The 15,429-nt window shown below is 50.3% G+C and overlaps 7 protein-coding genes across 7 annotated transcripts; 6 read left to right on the forward strand and 1 right to left on the reverse strand.

The window, feature by feature from the left end:
* Positions 1-289: 289 nt before the first annotated feature.
* Positions 290-1,506, forward strand: TRUGW13939_00057 (uncharacterized protein; the record flags this gene model as incomplete). The annotated part of the gene is made up of 2 exons (XM_035483272.1): positions 290-1,306; positions 1,360-1,506. The coding sequence occupies 2 exons, from the start codon at positions 290-292 to the stop codon at positions 1,504-1,506; spliced, it is 1,164 nt and encodes a 387-aa protein (XP_035339165.1).
* Positions 1,507-1,979: 473 nt separating this feature from the next.
* On the forward strand, positions 1,980-3,436 carry TRUGW13939_00058 (uncharacterized protein; the record flags this gene model as incomplete). Its single annotated transcript, XM_035483273.1, has 2 exons — positions 1,980-2,348; positions 2,402-3,436. 2 exons carry the CDS (start codon positions 1,980-1,982, stop codon positions 3,434-3,436), a joined length of 1,404 nt encoding a protein of 467 aa, XP_035339166.1.
* A 408-nt stretch (positions 3,437-3,844) lies between these two features.
* On the forward strand, positions 3,845-5,324 carry TRUGW13939_00059 (uncharacterized protein; the record flags this gene model as incomplete). The annotated part of the gene is made up of 4 exons (XM_035483274.1): positions 3,845-4,299; positions 4,361-5,004; positions 5,059-5,094; positions 5,152-5,324. The coding sequence occupies 4 exons, from the start codon at positions 3,845-3,847 to the stop codon at positions 5,322-5,324; spliced, it is 1,308 nt and encodes a 435-aa protein (XP_035339167.1).
* A 590-nt stretch (positions 5,325-5,914) lies between these two features.
* On the forward strand, positions 5,915-9,159 carry TRUGW13939_00060 (uncharacterized protein; the record flags this gene model as incomplete). The annotated part of the gene is made up of 9 exons (XM_035483275.1): positions 5,915-6,049; positions 6,110-6,256; positions 6,308-6,707; positions 6,772-6,914; positions 6,964-7,141; positions 7,192-7,674; positions 7,899-8,114; positions 8,177-8,266; positions 8,330-9,159. The coding sequence occupies 9 exons, from the start codon at positions 5,915-5,917 to the stop codon at positions 9,157-9,159; spliced, it is 2,622 nt and encodes an 873-aa protein (XP_035339168.1).
* A 259-nt stretch (positions 9,160-9,418) lies between these two features.
* Positions 9,419-9,734, reverse strand: TRUGW13939_00061 (uncharacterized protein; the record flags this gene model as incomplete). The annotated part of the gene is made up of 2 exons (XM_035483276.1): positions 9,419-9,648; positions 9,701-9,734. The coding sequence occupies 2 exons, from the start codon at positions 9,732-9,734 to the stop codon at positions 9,419-9,421; spliced, it is 264 nt and encodes an 87-aa protein (XP_035339169.1).
* A 442-nt stretch (positions 9,735-10,176) lies between these two features.
* TRUGW13939_00062 (uncharacterized protein) lies at positions 10,177-11,861 on the forward strand (the record flags this gene model as incomplete). The annotated part of the gene is made up of 2 exons (XM_035483277.1): positions 10,177-10,424; positions 10,484-11,861. The coding sequence occupies 2 exons, from the start codon at positions 10,177-10,179 to the stop codon at positions 11,859-11,861; spliced, it is 1,626 nt and encodes a 541-aa protein (XP_035339170.1).
* Positions 11,862-13,928: 2,067 nt separating this feature from the next.
* Positions 13,929-14,678, forward strand: TRUGW13939_00063 (uncharacterized protein; the record flags this gene model as incomplete). The annotated part of the gene is made up of 1 exon (XM_035483278.1): positions 13,929-14,678. One exon carries the CDS (start codon positions 13,929-13,931, stop codon positions 14,676-14,678), a length of 750 nt encoding a protein of 249 aa, XP_035339171.1.
* Positions 14,679-15,429: the final 751 nt, after the last annotated feature.

Here is a 15,429-nt window from a genome sequence, read left to right on the forward strand (position 1 = left end):
CATCCTACTTAGTCAACATTCTTGGGCTAACCAGGTATAACCAGTTTGACGCAAACAAATAACAAACTGATTATACTATCAGATTGGTTGAAGCCCCCCCAAAAATTGTCTATGGCGGATATTTTTGACTTTGCATGCGGCAGAAACCCCTGAGATATGCACGGAAATGCCTATTTGTTCAAACATGATTCTCAATCTCAGAGACCTTGTATTAAGTCTGATGAACAGAATAACTACATCGAGGGCTTATGTATTCTTCCAGAAACCGAAAGATAGAGAAACGCCAGAAATGGATACGTCGACTGACTGGCTCGCCCAGCTTCCCTTGGAAATCATTTCGATGATCCTTTCCCAGCTTTCGATCCATTCCCTCGTCTCCTTTGGTGCCACCTCAAGAAACAATTTCAGATATCATATTCTCGGCGTGAAGCGGCTCCATTTGGCTGTCTTTAATAGACCTCTTGATGCCCATATCGCCTTCATGGACCGCGGTTTATCAAACGACTCGAAAACAAGCGATGATCTGAGCCAGGTACACCAAATACAAGTAGTTTTACCGGGGAGTTCCACCCAATTCGACGTACCACTGAGAGACTATTTTGAGAAAAATTCAGGAACCAAGAGGGGCAAGCAGAAATATGCCGCCCTTATGAGCGACAAACAGTTTGGTGATCTCTTGTCCGTTGAGCAGACGATACGAGCACAGAATGAGAAATTTTCTCAAATGGTCTACCGATACGGGGCCTCTCTCATGGAGTTGGAGTTCCTGGCGCATGATCTTAGCAATGAGGGAGCCATGGCTCTGGGAGCAAGTTGCGGCTCCAAACTGCGGCATCTTGGGCTTCGTTTTCAGCACCCACATGTCAGAGATGGGTGTCTTATTAGTGGCCGTTACTGGGCAAATCCTGCTCCTGCAAGTTCAGCATGGAATTATCTCATTGGAATTGGCCCGGGGGCAAAAGAAATCAGCATGAGCAATCTGGAAAGCTTGGTTCTGGAACGAGCGGGCATCACCCCGTGGCAGCTACGAATGCTGATAAAACGAAACCGCACCCTGGAAGTTTTAAAGCTGCGTACCTGTGCTGCAGTTAAGCCAGAATTTGTTAACTGGCTAGGAGGTATGGGCATTCCAGACTATGAGGGAGAAATTCCTCGCCAAGAAGGGGAGCCTGCTCCGGGAGCATCGCTAAAGATCCTGTGGCTTGAGAACTGTAACGGGATTTATTCCAAGAATAAGAAATTCCATGGGAAAAGTCAGGATGTCGATTCTGGCTTGGATTGGGTCCGGGGACTCGTGGGGCTTCAGGTAAGTGACTCAGAGACCCCAGGATGAAGGTCAACGAGCACTAACTATCGTAGTCACTTTCATTCCGCGAATGCAAAAATATTGACGCCAATGCCGTGCAGCGAGCAAACGAAGCAATCTGGCATATTCCTGAGTTGCATGCGCCCAGGATAGCCTCCCTTTCAGACTCTCTCATCGAGGTCGACCCGGAGTATGCCTGACAAGAACGGGTTCGCCGGCTGGAGAGGTATTAGACGACGCCTGTATTCATTCATTCATTGAGCGTTCATTTAGAAGGAAATATTGACAATAGGCTTGGCCTGCTTCAGCTCGACTGTTGTTGTAACTCTTCACACAATAGCCAAAGGACAAAGAAAAGGGTCAGCATGTTGGGATGACTAACTGGGGCTCGTGGTCACGGGGCCACGACGACGAGGAAGGAGGCTGGGAGGCACAATGGCCTCGTCGGACCCTGAATAGGACCACCGACTCTATTCACGCGCCTCGAGAATGGGTCCCAGCCCTCCATCTTTGCGCTGTCTGCCTGGCTCGTGGCCGTCAAGCGATAACATGTAACGATTCATTCCATTATCGCCAGATCTAGGAACATCAACACCCCATGGCTTTCCATTTTCTACTCCTCTCGCCGTGACTCGAACTTTGAGAAAGAGAAAACAGCTGACTCGACCTCGCCATGTCCACCCAGACCGGCCTTGTCTCTCCAGCTCTCAATTTTCATCCCAACTTTTACTCCAGTCTCCATCCTGCCAAAGGTCTGGGTGAGCTGAGCTTCATGGGCTCCATGGCTCATCAGCAGCTGGAAATCTCGAGAAAGTCCTCCCATCGCAACTTTCTTCACCCCAGCAAGACTCACACCCTGTTTAGAATCAACTCAAAATCCTGGTACGACGAAAATTACAGCCCCACCGACAAGCAAGGACAGAGCTTCTACGGCATATCAGGGGGCCAGGAGGGCGCCTGGGAAACGGTTTACACCACATCGGGCCTTGTGCTTGGAGTGGCCAAGACCTTTGTGGCTCTTTGTAACAATTTTCGAGTCGATGTATGTCTGGTCCCTGAGGCGTGTCACTTGAGTTGTTCTAACGTTATACATAGCTCCTTATACCTGCAGCCAACATTCTCAGTTATATTGAAAAGGCCGAAATGCTACTACAAAGCGGCTCCGTCATTGATTTCGTCTTTGCAGTCGAAGATCTTTACTTTAGCTTGTTTGCTCGGCTCGAGATTGAGATCGCCTTCCTTCACTTTTGCATTTCCTTCGGTATGAAAGGCAGCAGGATACGCCGCAGGACAGACCATGCTTTGCCAGAACCCAGCCACGTCTACACCATCTTGACCGCGTGCAAGGAGATTCTGAACGACAAAAATGTTTGCTCAGGATTTGATGCACGTTTGGTTGACTACCACCAACGTCGCTTTGTTGAGGAGATGACCCGCAAGTATCAAGTCGATGGAACACTGCCCCCCGACGCAACTGGCTATCGTGCCCATGTCGAAGAAGCCATCCAAAATCCCAGCTCGTACACATATCAACAGTGGCGCCAAGATTTCCCAGAGCTACGGTCTCTACCTATCGACATTCTAGCTTTTCTTTCCGAGAAGTACCTGCCAATATACCCTCGCACCATTTCCAAAAACAGCCAGATGAAGTTCAACCTCCCGTTTGTCAGCCCCGAAGCTGCGAACCCAGCCATGTGGGAAAAGGACATGATTCGCGCTCATCGTCTTTGCGCCCTGGCCCAACTTGAGGGAAAGGCAGTAGGGGAGCTCCGCCGAGAGGAGGAACCATTCAACGTGCTTCGGTATGCGAGTGAACAAAAGTGCGTCTGCCTTGAAATCTGTACCTGCTCCAAGTCGTGCAGCAAGTCCGGCAGCACACTCTGCCCTTGCTCTTCTCGCTGGGTACGAGGCATCATGATCCATCGTCCTGAGTACGAGATAAGTTATCCTGACAAGAGCACCATCATGGGAGAACTTGCCTACGAGTCGCTTGCATGCCTCAAACGCGACGAGCCTGAGGAAGTAATGTGTCGAGAGCTTTACGGCAGTATCAACGTCATCAGAACAGAGATGGCGAAGCAGCGCTCTGCCTACCAGACCGAAGAAGTTGACATTATGCTGATATCTTGAGACTGATGCTGGGACACATATTTTCGACAGCAGCTGGCTGTTTTCGCCATCTATTTGCTTAATTTCTTTTATGGTGTTACTGGTTCTTCATGATTCATTAGTATTTGCAAAGGAGCGTCACGAGTTATGGCTAACGAGACAATGTTTTATATCTTTAGATAGTCCTACTCCAAGTAAAATCCATTCCATGCACAAAATAATAACAAGTTTTTTTATGGTAGCATTCTGGTGCAGCCGCGGTTGCATTGGACACCGAAAGTCAAAAAGGGGAGACTTATCGGGCCTTATCGACCGCAGTTGACAGTTCGCCGCTCTCACGCCCGACTTGCTTCTGTATTCTCCCCATGCATCGCAGAATGCTATGATCATCCCAATCCTGGTGCGCCTTCGGTGCACGATTGCATGGGAATGGTCACCGCCATATCAGCGCATCCTTCGGCACTGCGCGCGCTTGCTGCATCCCCCTTGACCAGGCGACCGCAGCTGCAACCGCTTCACAGTCTTCCTATCTTATCACGGCCATCGCATCAGTATCACACCGCGACGTTCGGATCGAAAACACCCAGCCCGGAAAATGTCGAGTCGTCTCTGTCCAAGACGATCTTTCGCTTCGAGACAGGATACGCCCTCAGACCCAAGCGGCCGTCGAGGCCGTTCCCACCCCCGTTTGTGTCGATTCCTTCAACGTCCTTTTCAGATCCCTTGACGACGCATTTCAAGAGCCAGGATAGACGGCCCAAGGTGGGCGGCGAGCTGATACGGGGGTTGACGAACGGCGACGACGCAATTCTCGCCGCTGATAATTTCCTCGGCGTGAACGATGGTGTTGGGGCTTGGGCGACAAAGCCCCAGGGCCATGCAGCGTAAGGACACAAGAATAATCTGTTTAGCGGGTGGAATTTTTTTAAGTTAACATATGAACAGCCTCTGGTCTAGGTTGATCCTCCATTTTTGGGCTCTTGAATGCGAGCGCCGAACCTCCTGCAAATCGACCCCGGATACCGTTGAATTCCTACAGCACGCATACGAAGAGACTCTGAATTCGACGAACCAGTGGCTCGGCACTACAACTTCCGCGACGGCTCTTTTATACAGTACCAGTAATAATAATAATAACGCGAAACCGCTACTTTATGTGACCAACATCGGAGACTGTCAGATCATCGTCATCCGCCCCAGTGACGGCAAGATACTCTTCAAGTCGCGCGAACAGTGGCACTGGTTCGACTGTCCGTACCAGCTCGGCACAAACAGCGTTGACCAGCCGCTTAGCAACGCGGTTCTGAATACACTAGAGTTAGCTGAAGACGACATTGTCTTGGCTGTGTCGGACGGGGTTATTGATAATCTCTGGGACCACGAGGTTTTGGCAAACGTCCTTGAAAGCCTCGACAAATGGGAGTCTGGCGACATTGGCAACTGGGAAGCCGCAGGGTTGTCGTCGGCGGGCAGTATGGTTTTTGTAGCTAGGCGTCTGCTGCATGCTGCGCTGGCTGTTGCTCAAGACCCGTTTGCGGAAAGCCCGTATATGGAAAAGGCCATCGATGAAGGGCTTACCATTGAAGGAGGTGTGTATTTCCCCCCCTTTGTCATTATGACGCTTCGTGGTCTAATGATTACAGGTAAAATGGACGATATCAGCGTGGTCATAGGGCAGTGTAAGAGGAGGAAGTGAATTCATCTAAAGATTAAGCGTTCAAGCATCCCCCATTCAGCGAGTTTTCCCGACTCGGTTTCTACAAACTCTACCACCACAACACTACAACAAACGGCCAACGTTGGCCGAAAGCGCGAGAGCAAATACGATTTATTGAATAATCACCATATGCCCGAGAACCTGCAAGACATTGAAAAACTAAAGTGCTTTGAAGAAGAGGGAAATTTTTAATTCCTAAGACTTATACCCACAGCCGCCATCTTCTTTTCTATTTTATTTTTCTTTTCTTTTTTCCCCCGGCTCCGTTCATAGACTCGGAGTGCATGTACTATTTGCGTTACATATTACATATTAGACCCACCAGTCCTATAAGCAATACAGTATTAACAGGGCCAATACATGTAGACCTGTAAATAACAACATACGTAATAGACACTTTTTAATGTGCGAATTTATAAAGTAAGGATTGCCCTTTGGATTCCTCGCGTGTAAGGGATACCGCACAGGAATCCGCAAGCAAGGGAACTAGATTTCAATCTCGACATGGCAATGCACCAAGCTTAAAAAAAAGAAAAGAAAACCATGTTGAAAACACTGTAATTTCAATATTTTCGTGTAATCTACCACCATGCCCAGGCCCTATTGCTAGTCAATGACGATCTGTGTAACCGCATAGTTCCGGTGAGTTGAACTGACAAGCAATCAACGATCCACGAGGATATCAAAGCCCCCCGTCTGCCTCACCACCAGCTGACGATTGTCAAGGATGTGCTATCGTCATTTTCAACACCTGCACTTCAGGGACCTGTCTTGTTTGAAGCATGTCTACGAAAGCAGAAACCGAGTCCGGCGCTGAGTCTCCCGTCGAATCCGGATACGGTAATAGCAGCAGCCTCAAGGTCCGCGGGGCGATTATACTCGTACCAAGGCCGAGCGATGACAGTCGAGATCCTTTGGTCGGTTCTTATTCTTTCTTTACTTCTTCCAGTTGTGGCCATTATGCTGATTTATCCAAGAACTGGGGCCAGGCGAAAAAGTACATCGTCCTGAGTATCCTCACGCTGGCAGCTTTCACAGGACATACTTTGGCTTTGGCGAACCAACTCGGCCTGATCGCACAAGCCAATCTGTATCACAAGAGCCTGACTGAGATTTCGTACACTGTAGGCCCGACCAAAATCCGTCTTATTGTCTTGTCTTAACACCCTCTCTAGATCTCCACGGCGGTGGCAGGCATCGCTGTCGGACCGATATTCGTTATCCCCTTGACACATATATTCGGTCGTTGCTCAGTCCTATTTTGGAGCTGCATAGGATGCATAGCTTTCAGCATCTGGTCAGCGCTAATGACCGAGCCCGATCAGTATATTAAATTCACAATTTCGCGTCTGTTTGTCGGCATTTTCAGCGCGACACCGATGATTGTAGGACCGCAGCTGCTGGTGGATACATTCTTCCTGCATGAGCGAGGAAGAGTTTTCAACACTTTTTTCGTTATTTCTTCTCTCGGGACGGTTGTTGGTCCAACGTTGGGAGGGTTTATTGTTGCACATGTCCCTTGGCCGTGGCAGTTTTGGTGGACCATCATTTTACAGGGCGTGGTCATTGGATTGGGTATGTTCGGCATTTTTTTTTTTTTGGAGATAAGCAATGGATAACGACTGATCCCTGGTATTAGTATTCTTTTTCATTGAAGAGACCGGTTTCACTCGGAAAGATGGCAGGGTATATCCTTCTCAGCCGAGCACGTTTATCCCCAATCGTATCGCCACTTTTTTCCCCGGTACCGCCGTTGCACATGTAGGAGGATTCAAGGAAGCAGTAAGTGTGCACTTGTCGGCCCTGGGTTACAAATACTTATCTTGGGCAGTTTCATTCAGCCATTGCCCAGTTTCTGATAGGAATATCCCCGGTCACCGTCTTGGGCGGCCTCTATCTGGTAAGCATGTGTGGCTGGTTTGTTAGTCTCAACACGTTACTTGCAGTCTTTCTTCAGAATTCTGTGGAAGAAGGGGGATATGGATTCACTCCTCAGCAAACCGCCGCCTGTAAGTGCTTTTACCATGAGGCAGTATGATTAATCACTGACTAGTGTTAGTCACCTTTACTCTTTGGATAGGCATGCTTGCAGCTCAAGTATGGGGGTATTTCATCAATGACCGAGTCCCCTTGTTGATGTCCAAGCGAGCGTCGGGGGCATGGAAGCCCGAGTATCGCCTTCATGCGCTTTGGATACCCTCACTTGTTCTGATGCCAACTGGCCTAGCTCTCTTCGGGTCCGGTCTACAGTACCACCTGCACTACATGGTCCTCGCAGCTGGCGCTTTCTTGGTGACAACGTCCTCCAACATTGCCGTCCCCGTAATGCTTAACTACCTAGTCGAGTGTTTCATGAGCCACCCCATCGAAGTAAACTGCATCTCGACAATATACCGCCTGGGACTTGGCCTCGGCATTCCGTTTTTTATCAACGCGTGGGTCGCCCAGGTCGGGGTGGGATGGGTTTTTGGCATGATGGCGTTTTTCTCTCTGGCGTCTTTTGTGCCGATTGTTGTGTTGATGATGTATGGCCATTCGCTGCGTCTGATTAGTTTTGGGAAGTTGAACAAGGACGAAGAAGGCGTCCAGATTGTGACCAAGGAGGAGCTCTGAAGGAAGGACAAGGACCGATGAATGTGCATCTAATAGAGAACTGTACGTGATCTAGTCGAAACAACAATCAAATTGTGTGGTGTACTGGCAGAATCAACATAAAAATAAATAAAAGAAGCGAGTTGGACGATGATGTTCTTATCGTTATCGCAGGTGGAGGTGGCGGCGCACGGGCCACCCAGCTCTGTCGCGGCAGAAAAAGTTTCAAGGCAGAACGAGGAAACACAACCCCGTCCAATAAATCCAGTCAACAGCAGGCCTCGCGCTTTCCAGCAGTCACAATGAGGGCCAAACGCTCCAAGAAGTATCGCAAGCTTATGCACCAGTATGAAATGACTTTTGGTTTCCACGAGCCCTACCAGGTCCTCGGTATGTCGCGTGGCGCTTTCCTTTCTAATCGAGCTTCTCGCTGACTTGGGATGACTTCACAGTGGACTCTAACTTCCTGCGCGCCGTGCATCAATTCAAAATGGATCTGATTCCTGCGCTGGAGCGGACATTGCAGGGCAAGGTCAAGCCATGTAAGTTGTCTGAACTCTCCCGAAATCTATTGCAGTAACCTGACAGTCACCAAAAAAAAAAAGTGCTCTCCAAATGCTCTCTCGCAGCGATCATGGCCGCACAGCCCATCAATCCCAGAACAAACAACCCCTTCAGACCGTATCATCTTCCTGCGCCTACCGTTCTCCCACTGCGACATTGCTCGCACAATGCCGACAACACTCCAATCGACGAAGTCGAATGCTTACTATCCCTGCTCTGCCCAAACACCGACACGATGCGCAACAAAGAACACTACACACTCGCTACAGCCGAGCCCATTGCACTAGCACACGACGAACTCGACTCACCAGATGCGAAAAAACGCAAACGCGCACAGTCCGCCATGGCGGAGAGAACTCAAAAGGCGAGCGCGCTTCGATCGGGCGCGCGGGCCGTCCCCGGCGTGCCTATCATATATGTCAAGCGCTCGGTGATGGTCCTAGAGCCGTTGAGTGTGTCGTCTGATAGAGTGAGGATGGGAGTGGAGAAGAGCAAGTTCAAAAGCGGCGTTGAGGCTGCGCTGGATATTGTCAGCGGGTTGAAGAGGAAGAGGGAAGATGAGGACGATGATGAGGATGAGGATGGCGAGAAGCAGCATGCTCCCAAGAACCGAGGGCTCAAGAAGGCAAAGGCGCCCAATCCGTTGAGTATGAGGAAGCCAAAGAGTCGAGCAAAGCAGAAACCGGAAGAACAGGGGGAGACAAGAAAGTCGAAACCGAAAGAAAATGAGGACGCCGGTAATGCAGATGCAGCAGACGGAGATGCCGCCTCGACAGTCAAGCAAAAACGGAAGAGAAGGCACAAGAGTGCAAAGAATGACGCAGACGGGGCAGAAGCATCGATACCACATGGAGATGTGGATATGGATTAGTTGATATTGCCCTGTAACTTCCGGCGTTGTGGTCAATTTTTTTTTCTCCCAATGTTTCCAATGTTCAAATGTTATCAATGATGCGGTTTATATACAAGGGAATAATATGACTGGAATGGAGATTGTTCCTCATTCACTTCTCAAAAGTGACCAATTGATATATACACATGTATCAATAGTTATAAACTCAAACGAACGCCTTGACATGCTAATCAGCATATGAGCTTAACCAACCCTAGCCCGCATGGAAACAGTAATTCTACTCTTGTTTCACTTCTCCTTGCTCCCTTGCCCTCTCATCCGCCCAGATCTTCTCAATGCGCGACCGCTTCTCCATGGCCTGTTCGCGATTGTTTTTGGCGCGCTGCAGTCGTTCTGCGCTGAGGCAGCGGTTGACGTCGCGCTTGATGTCGTTGCATTGGCCAACGGCTTTCCACAGGAATCCGTGAGCGTGGCATTCGTCGAGGGCGTTCATGATGCCCTCGCAATCTGAGAAGTTGTTTAGTTGGAGTCTTACTCGAGAAGACAAGGGGGGGCCTACTGGCATTCTCTGCCGTGTGAAGATGGGAATGCATTGTGCAGCGATGACTAGCAGCTTTTGCAGGATATCTCGATGTGTGACAGAGAGAGAGAGATCAATTGATGAAGGCTTCAGGGCAGAATTGGAGAAACTCCGCAAAAGGGCCGCTGTGATTCGTCTACAGCCTGCTGGCGGGCGGTGAGACCCAGGCAGGATTCTGCCGGGCGGACAAAAAAAAATTAATTGATAAATTTTTATTGGAATTGAAAACCCTGGGGAAAGGCATTTTAAAAATTACTTCGGTTTCTTTCGAGGTCATGGTGTTTTTCTATTGATTTAATTTAATCATCTGGGAAATACTTTCTATTGCATAAGTCTAACACACAAGACAAGGAAGACCTTTTGACTGCTCCCCACATCGGCTACAGGTCCCCGCTCTTATCGCTATAAATTTTTTTTGCTCCTGCCCAAAAAAAAACACTAGCTCTGCACGCATTATGAATTCTATGATCACAACTACGACGTGGGTGCGACGCGGAGTCGCAGCCCAGTTCCCTACCAAATACGATATCGACGAAGATGAAATCAATCGGATATCAAAACTTGCGCGCCTGCAATTGGAGGATGCACAGGGCGATTTGAAAGCTGCCGAGTCGGCAGGAAACGACGAGGACGAGGACGACGATGCAATGGACGATGACGAAGAGGAAGAAAAGGCAGGGACTGGCTCGAATAAAGGAGCAGCGTATGTGTTGGCTTGAGCTTGACAACATAAATAAAAAAGTTTGCTAATGGTCAATGTAGAGACGAAAAAGATGACGATGATCTGAAAGAGTACAATCTCGACCACTACGACAGCGACGAGGTCGACGAAGATGGCGAGGAGGCCACCATGTTTGGCAACGTCAAGTCGCTAGCCTACCACAAGCCAGGCGAGAAGGATCCGTACCTCGAAATCCCCGAAGACGAGGAAAACGAGGATCGGGAGGAGCTACAGATCCTGGGAACAGACAACCTGCTGATTGCCGGAAAGGTTGAGGATGAGGTTGCCCACTTGGAAGTGTACGTGTACGAAGACTCGGCAGACAACCTTTATGTGCACCACGACATCATGCTCCCCGCCATTCCGCTGAGTGTTGAGTGGCTTGATTTCCCCGTCGGAAAACCCGAGGAAAATCGTACCAGCGGAAACTTTGTCGCTGTTGGAACAATGGATCCCGATATTGAGATTTGGGATCTCGACATTGTCGACTGCATGTATCCCAACGCGATCCTCGGCGAAGGCAGTGCCGAGCAAGACACCAAGCCAAGCAAGAAAAAGAAGAAGGCCAAGAAAGCCAACGACGAGTACCACGTCGATTCCGTGCTGGCTCTGTCCGCAAACCGACAACATCGCAACCTGCTAGCCTCGGCTTCGGCTGATCTAACGGTCAAGCTATGGGACCTAACCACGCAGAAATGCGCCAAGTCGTATACACACCACACCGACAAGGTCTGCGCTCTCGACTGGCATCCCAGAGAGTCAACCGTTCTGCTCAGCGGAAGCTATGACCGCACTATTGTTGCTGCAGATATGCGAGCTCCCGAAGCCAAGGCAGCTCGCTGGGGCGTTCCAGCCGACGTCGAAAACTTGCGGTGGGATATCCACGACCCCAATTTCTTCTACGTGACCACAGACTCGGGCCTTGTTTGCCGGTACGATATCCGCAATGCGCCGGCTTCGCCAAAGGACTCCAAGCCTGTGTGGACACTGCAGGCGCACGACGACTCTGTCTCGTCGTTTGACATCAACCCTACCATCCCAGGTTTCATCGTTACGGGATCGACGGACAAACAGGTCAAGTTGTGGAACACAGTGGACAACAAACCCAGCATGGTCATCTCACGCAAACTCGAAGTAGGCAAGATCTTTTCGACCTCGTTCGCGCCAGACCCAGAGGTCAGCTTCCGTCTAGCTGTAGCGGGCAGCAAAGGCGTAGTCCAGATCTGGGATACCTCGACGAATGCCGCTGTGCGTCGTGCGTTTGCGGGCCGTGTTCCTGATGTTGCGCCTGGCGATAACGGCGAAGTCAAGGAAAAGATCACTGGGGTCAGCCAGAATGATGACGAAAGCGACTCCTCCGAGGGCGAAGACGATGGTGACGAGAAAAAGGATGGCTGGGAGTCGATGGAGGAGGATTAGATTAGATTTTGAAGAGATACCCGTACATGTACTCTGTAAATGCAATCTTTTTATTTCAGTCTTTTTAATCCAAGCTTTGATTTATTTTACAGGTACATAAGTTGATGCTTTTCTATGCAGATTTCTATCTGCATGTAATAGAGTGACAAGATCCTGCGAATACGTACAAAAATGCAACCTCCGTCGATCTAGAAGAGATCGTGGAGATCGCATGTGGAGACAAATCTCTCGATCACGATAAGCAGGGCTGGATCGGCAGCCGCAACGTTACCTCGATATTCGCAGGATTCCTATTATTGGATTATTGGCACAGTGTCCCCCCAACAACGATCCATATGTTACTAGTAAGGCTGTGGCTGGGAGATGACAATCATGACATGCGTCATGCCCCGATGGGGTGTCTGGTGATATGCTGACTCTGGGATGACGATGGCAGGTGTATTGTTGCCTGGCAGTCAAGTGTGATTTGGTCATGGCAGAACGCCACTGTGGGTTTTCGTTTCGTTGCATGGATGTGACAGTTTCGGCATTGAAGTTGTCGATGCTATCAATAATAATGATGATACGTAGTCCTAAATAAGCATGAACGGCGAGACGGAGAAATGGTCAGTTATCATGTGATCCAGGACGCTAGGCCATAACAGGCTAGCTTGTCGTCATCACCGTCACGGGCGAAAACCAGCAGAAGAAAAGCAGGAAAAAAGCGCCGTCGAGCGTCCGGCGAGACTGCGGCCAATCTGCCGCTCTCCGAGAGAACGCGGTCTCTCGGTATATTATTATTATTATTCTAAGATTTCATTTCTATTATCTCCGTCAAGTGCATTGTCCCACGGCCAGTACGAGTTGTAATTGTCGTTTCATCACAGTTGGCGCCACATGGCACGACAGCGGCCAATCAGGCGCACCGGGTATACTACGGTCGTACGGGCTAGCGCGTCGTGAGGCCGCCGGTGTGCCAGCCCCCTGTCTAGCGGCCCTTGCTGGGCAACCAGCCAGGGGCCAGAGGCCGATGTGCTGTGGACGTGATGCAGGAGGTGTTTGTTTCATGGTTGCCCTCTCCTCCCTGGCATGAAAATTCTGCTCTTAACCATACCTGGTGGTGAGTGGTTCGTTGTGGTTCTGATATGCTTGCCATAAAATGTATGCGTGGTTCTCCCAGCTATTGCCTGTAAAACTCCGAGCAGACCCACCCACATGGATACTTTCTATTGGCGCGCGGTGAACAGAGTTGGCCGGAAGTAGATTAGCTCAGGCACTGGGTGCCGGCCACTCTGGCCTGATTGGCTGTGGCGCCGACTAACTTTTGGGACACTCAAAAGCGGGGCGCTGGACCCGTGGTTCGGGCACACTGCAACCGCACGAGGGGCCAATGGCGCGTGGGCACGCCGCCCGTAGCGCTACCACCCTGCCTTGGCACCAATCACGGGGCTGTCCGCGCCCCACCGGCACAGTGCCACCTCGCACCTCTTGACATGCTGACCTGGTTTCGTTTCCCTTCGTTTGGTTCGCGCGGTGGGTCACCGGAGCCCAGACTGGTCACAGTCCGCCCTCGCTTGGCCGGCGTCTCTTTCCTTCCCTCCTCTCCTCCTCTCCTCCTCCTCCTCCTCTATACGGTCATTCCTTCTCTGGTCCTCGTGTGCCTCCTGCATGCTTTATCTTCTCCTCTCTGCATTCTTTTCTGTCCATCCCTCTGGCGAGTCCTGGTGGTCCGCTCCTTTCGCTCACACTTTGGTCTACGTGACTTGTTACCACTTTTTGTATTGCAGAGCAATCTTCGACCTTCTCTATTTTCATATACCTATTCGATCTCTTGACGTTACTGCGCCGACAACCCATCAACTCTTCGACAACTATCCCCTGGCAATTTGCTCGATATCAGATCTGTGATCTTGCTGTCAACCGTGTGTGACATTCGACGAAACACCCCCGAACTGGTTTTCTGGGGCTATCTCGCGAATACAAATAAATACCTGGATCGACCGACCCGAAATCTAAACCTTGTGGCCAACCTTGAGTCCAACCCAATCCGACCAAAGTCAAATCCATCGACAGATCAACCCCTCCATCATGGCCATGGCAATCGGTCGTGCCTTCACCAAGCGCACCAAGCGCCCTGAAATTTCGACTCCCATGCCCTATCGCGAAGGCGCTGTCAAGTACTCGACCGGCACCATCCGTCGTGGCCAAATCTCCGGTCCCGTGGAACTTTTGTCTGCCACCAACCCACTCGTCTACAACGCCCCCGATTTGAACGGCCTGTCGTCATCCTCGTCGGCGTCTTCCCTCCGGTCGAGCAACGACAGCGACTTGACTCCTACAACGCCTGCCACTCCGCCATCTGAGTCTCTCCCAGGCCCCAACCATCTGTCAGGCTACTTTCCCAAGAGATCTGCAACAATCTCCAGTACGGCTCGCTCGTCGACATCGTCTACGGGCGCCGATGCGCCCAATGTGCCCAAGCGCGCGCTTTCGCACACCAAGAAGTCGCATCAGGATCTCGCTCGCCAGCGCTCCGTATCGCGGCTCTCTCCTCCGCCAACTTCTATGCACGCGCCTGCTTCCCGCCGCCCTGCTCAAGATGTCTTTGCACCTGTTCCTGAATCGGCCGAGCATCCTTTCAGCCGTGAACTGGACAAGGTTAACGAGGTTGCCGAAGACTTTGGCGCCTTGCGTGTTCTAGATGAGGAAGAGCAGATTCTTCTCAGCCGAGGCCTAAAGAAATTCACAGTGGACGACTACCTCTGTGAGATTGAGGAACTTTATGGAGGTGTATTCGATGACCATTTAGGGCCTCTGGCGTCCAATGCCTGGCTCTAATGCACCACTACAGGCTAACACTGAACGATTCCACGATCCCTACGTTATTTGTCGCGGCAAGCATTCTGCCTCGATTCCTTTCATTTGCAGCAGTACCACGTCTCTCATTCCCCACACGCACTTTCCTATTGCTTATTGCTTCTTTTTTGTTTGTTTCCGGAGTACATACCATTGTGGTATAAGAGTCTATTTATCTGGGCGTCACGACCTTGGAGGGTCCGTTGTTTTGGGTTACTGGCGCAGGAATTCCTTTTTTCATGCACATAGTTAGGGCTAATACCGATCTCGAACATGGTCCTAGTCTTTAGTTCTAGGTCTAGGGCAAGTTTGAAGGCCTGGTCAACCGGCCAGGGTAAATTAGGTTATGTATGTAGAGAACTCAAATTGAATCAAAACTGAATCTTTGTTCGCTACTCTTATCACGCAATGACGAAGCATGATGTAAGCCGTCGATCCTACATATGTAATCCCAGCCACGGAAAACAAATCCTACAAAGTATAAACTGCTTCTCTCAGACCAATACCAATCAATTTCCTTTCCTAATAGAGTAAATCACGAACTAGCGCGTATAGTCACGAAGCGAGTGCGCGCACAAATGCCAATTCGCGCGGCTCACCGCCTTGGGTGGAGACGGGCGACCCACCAGAACATTTTTCTTCCTCCTCTTCCGAGCTCTCTAGTTCTTTTGATTGCTGGCTTGGTTTTTTGAGGGTAACGGCTGTCTGCCCTATTATTGATTCGATCTCTTTT

This window comes from Talaromyces rugulosus, chromosome I, assembly GCF_013368755.1.
Source record: "Talaromyces rugulosus chromosome I, complete sequence".
In the NCBI taxonomy this organism is placed as follows: Eukaryota; Fungi; Ascomycota; class Eurotiomycetes; order Eurotiales; family Trichocomaceae; genus Talaromyces; species Talaromyces rugulosus.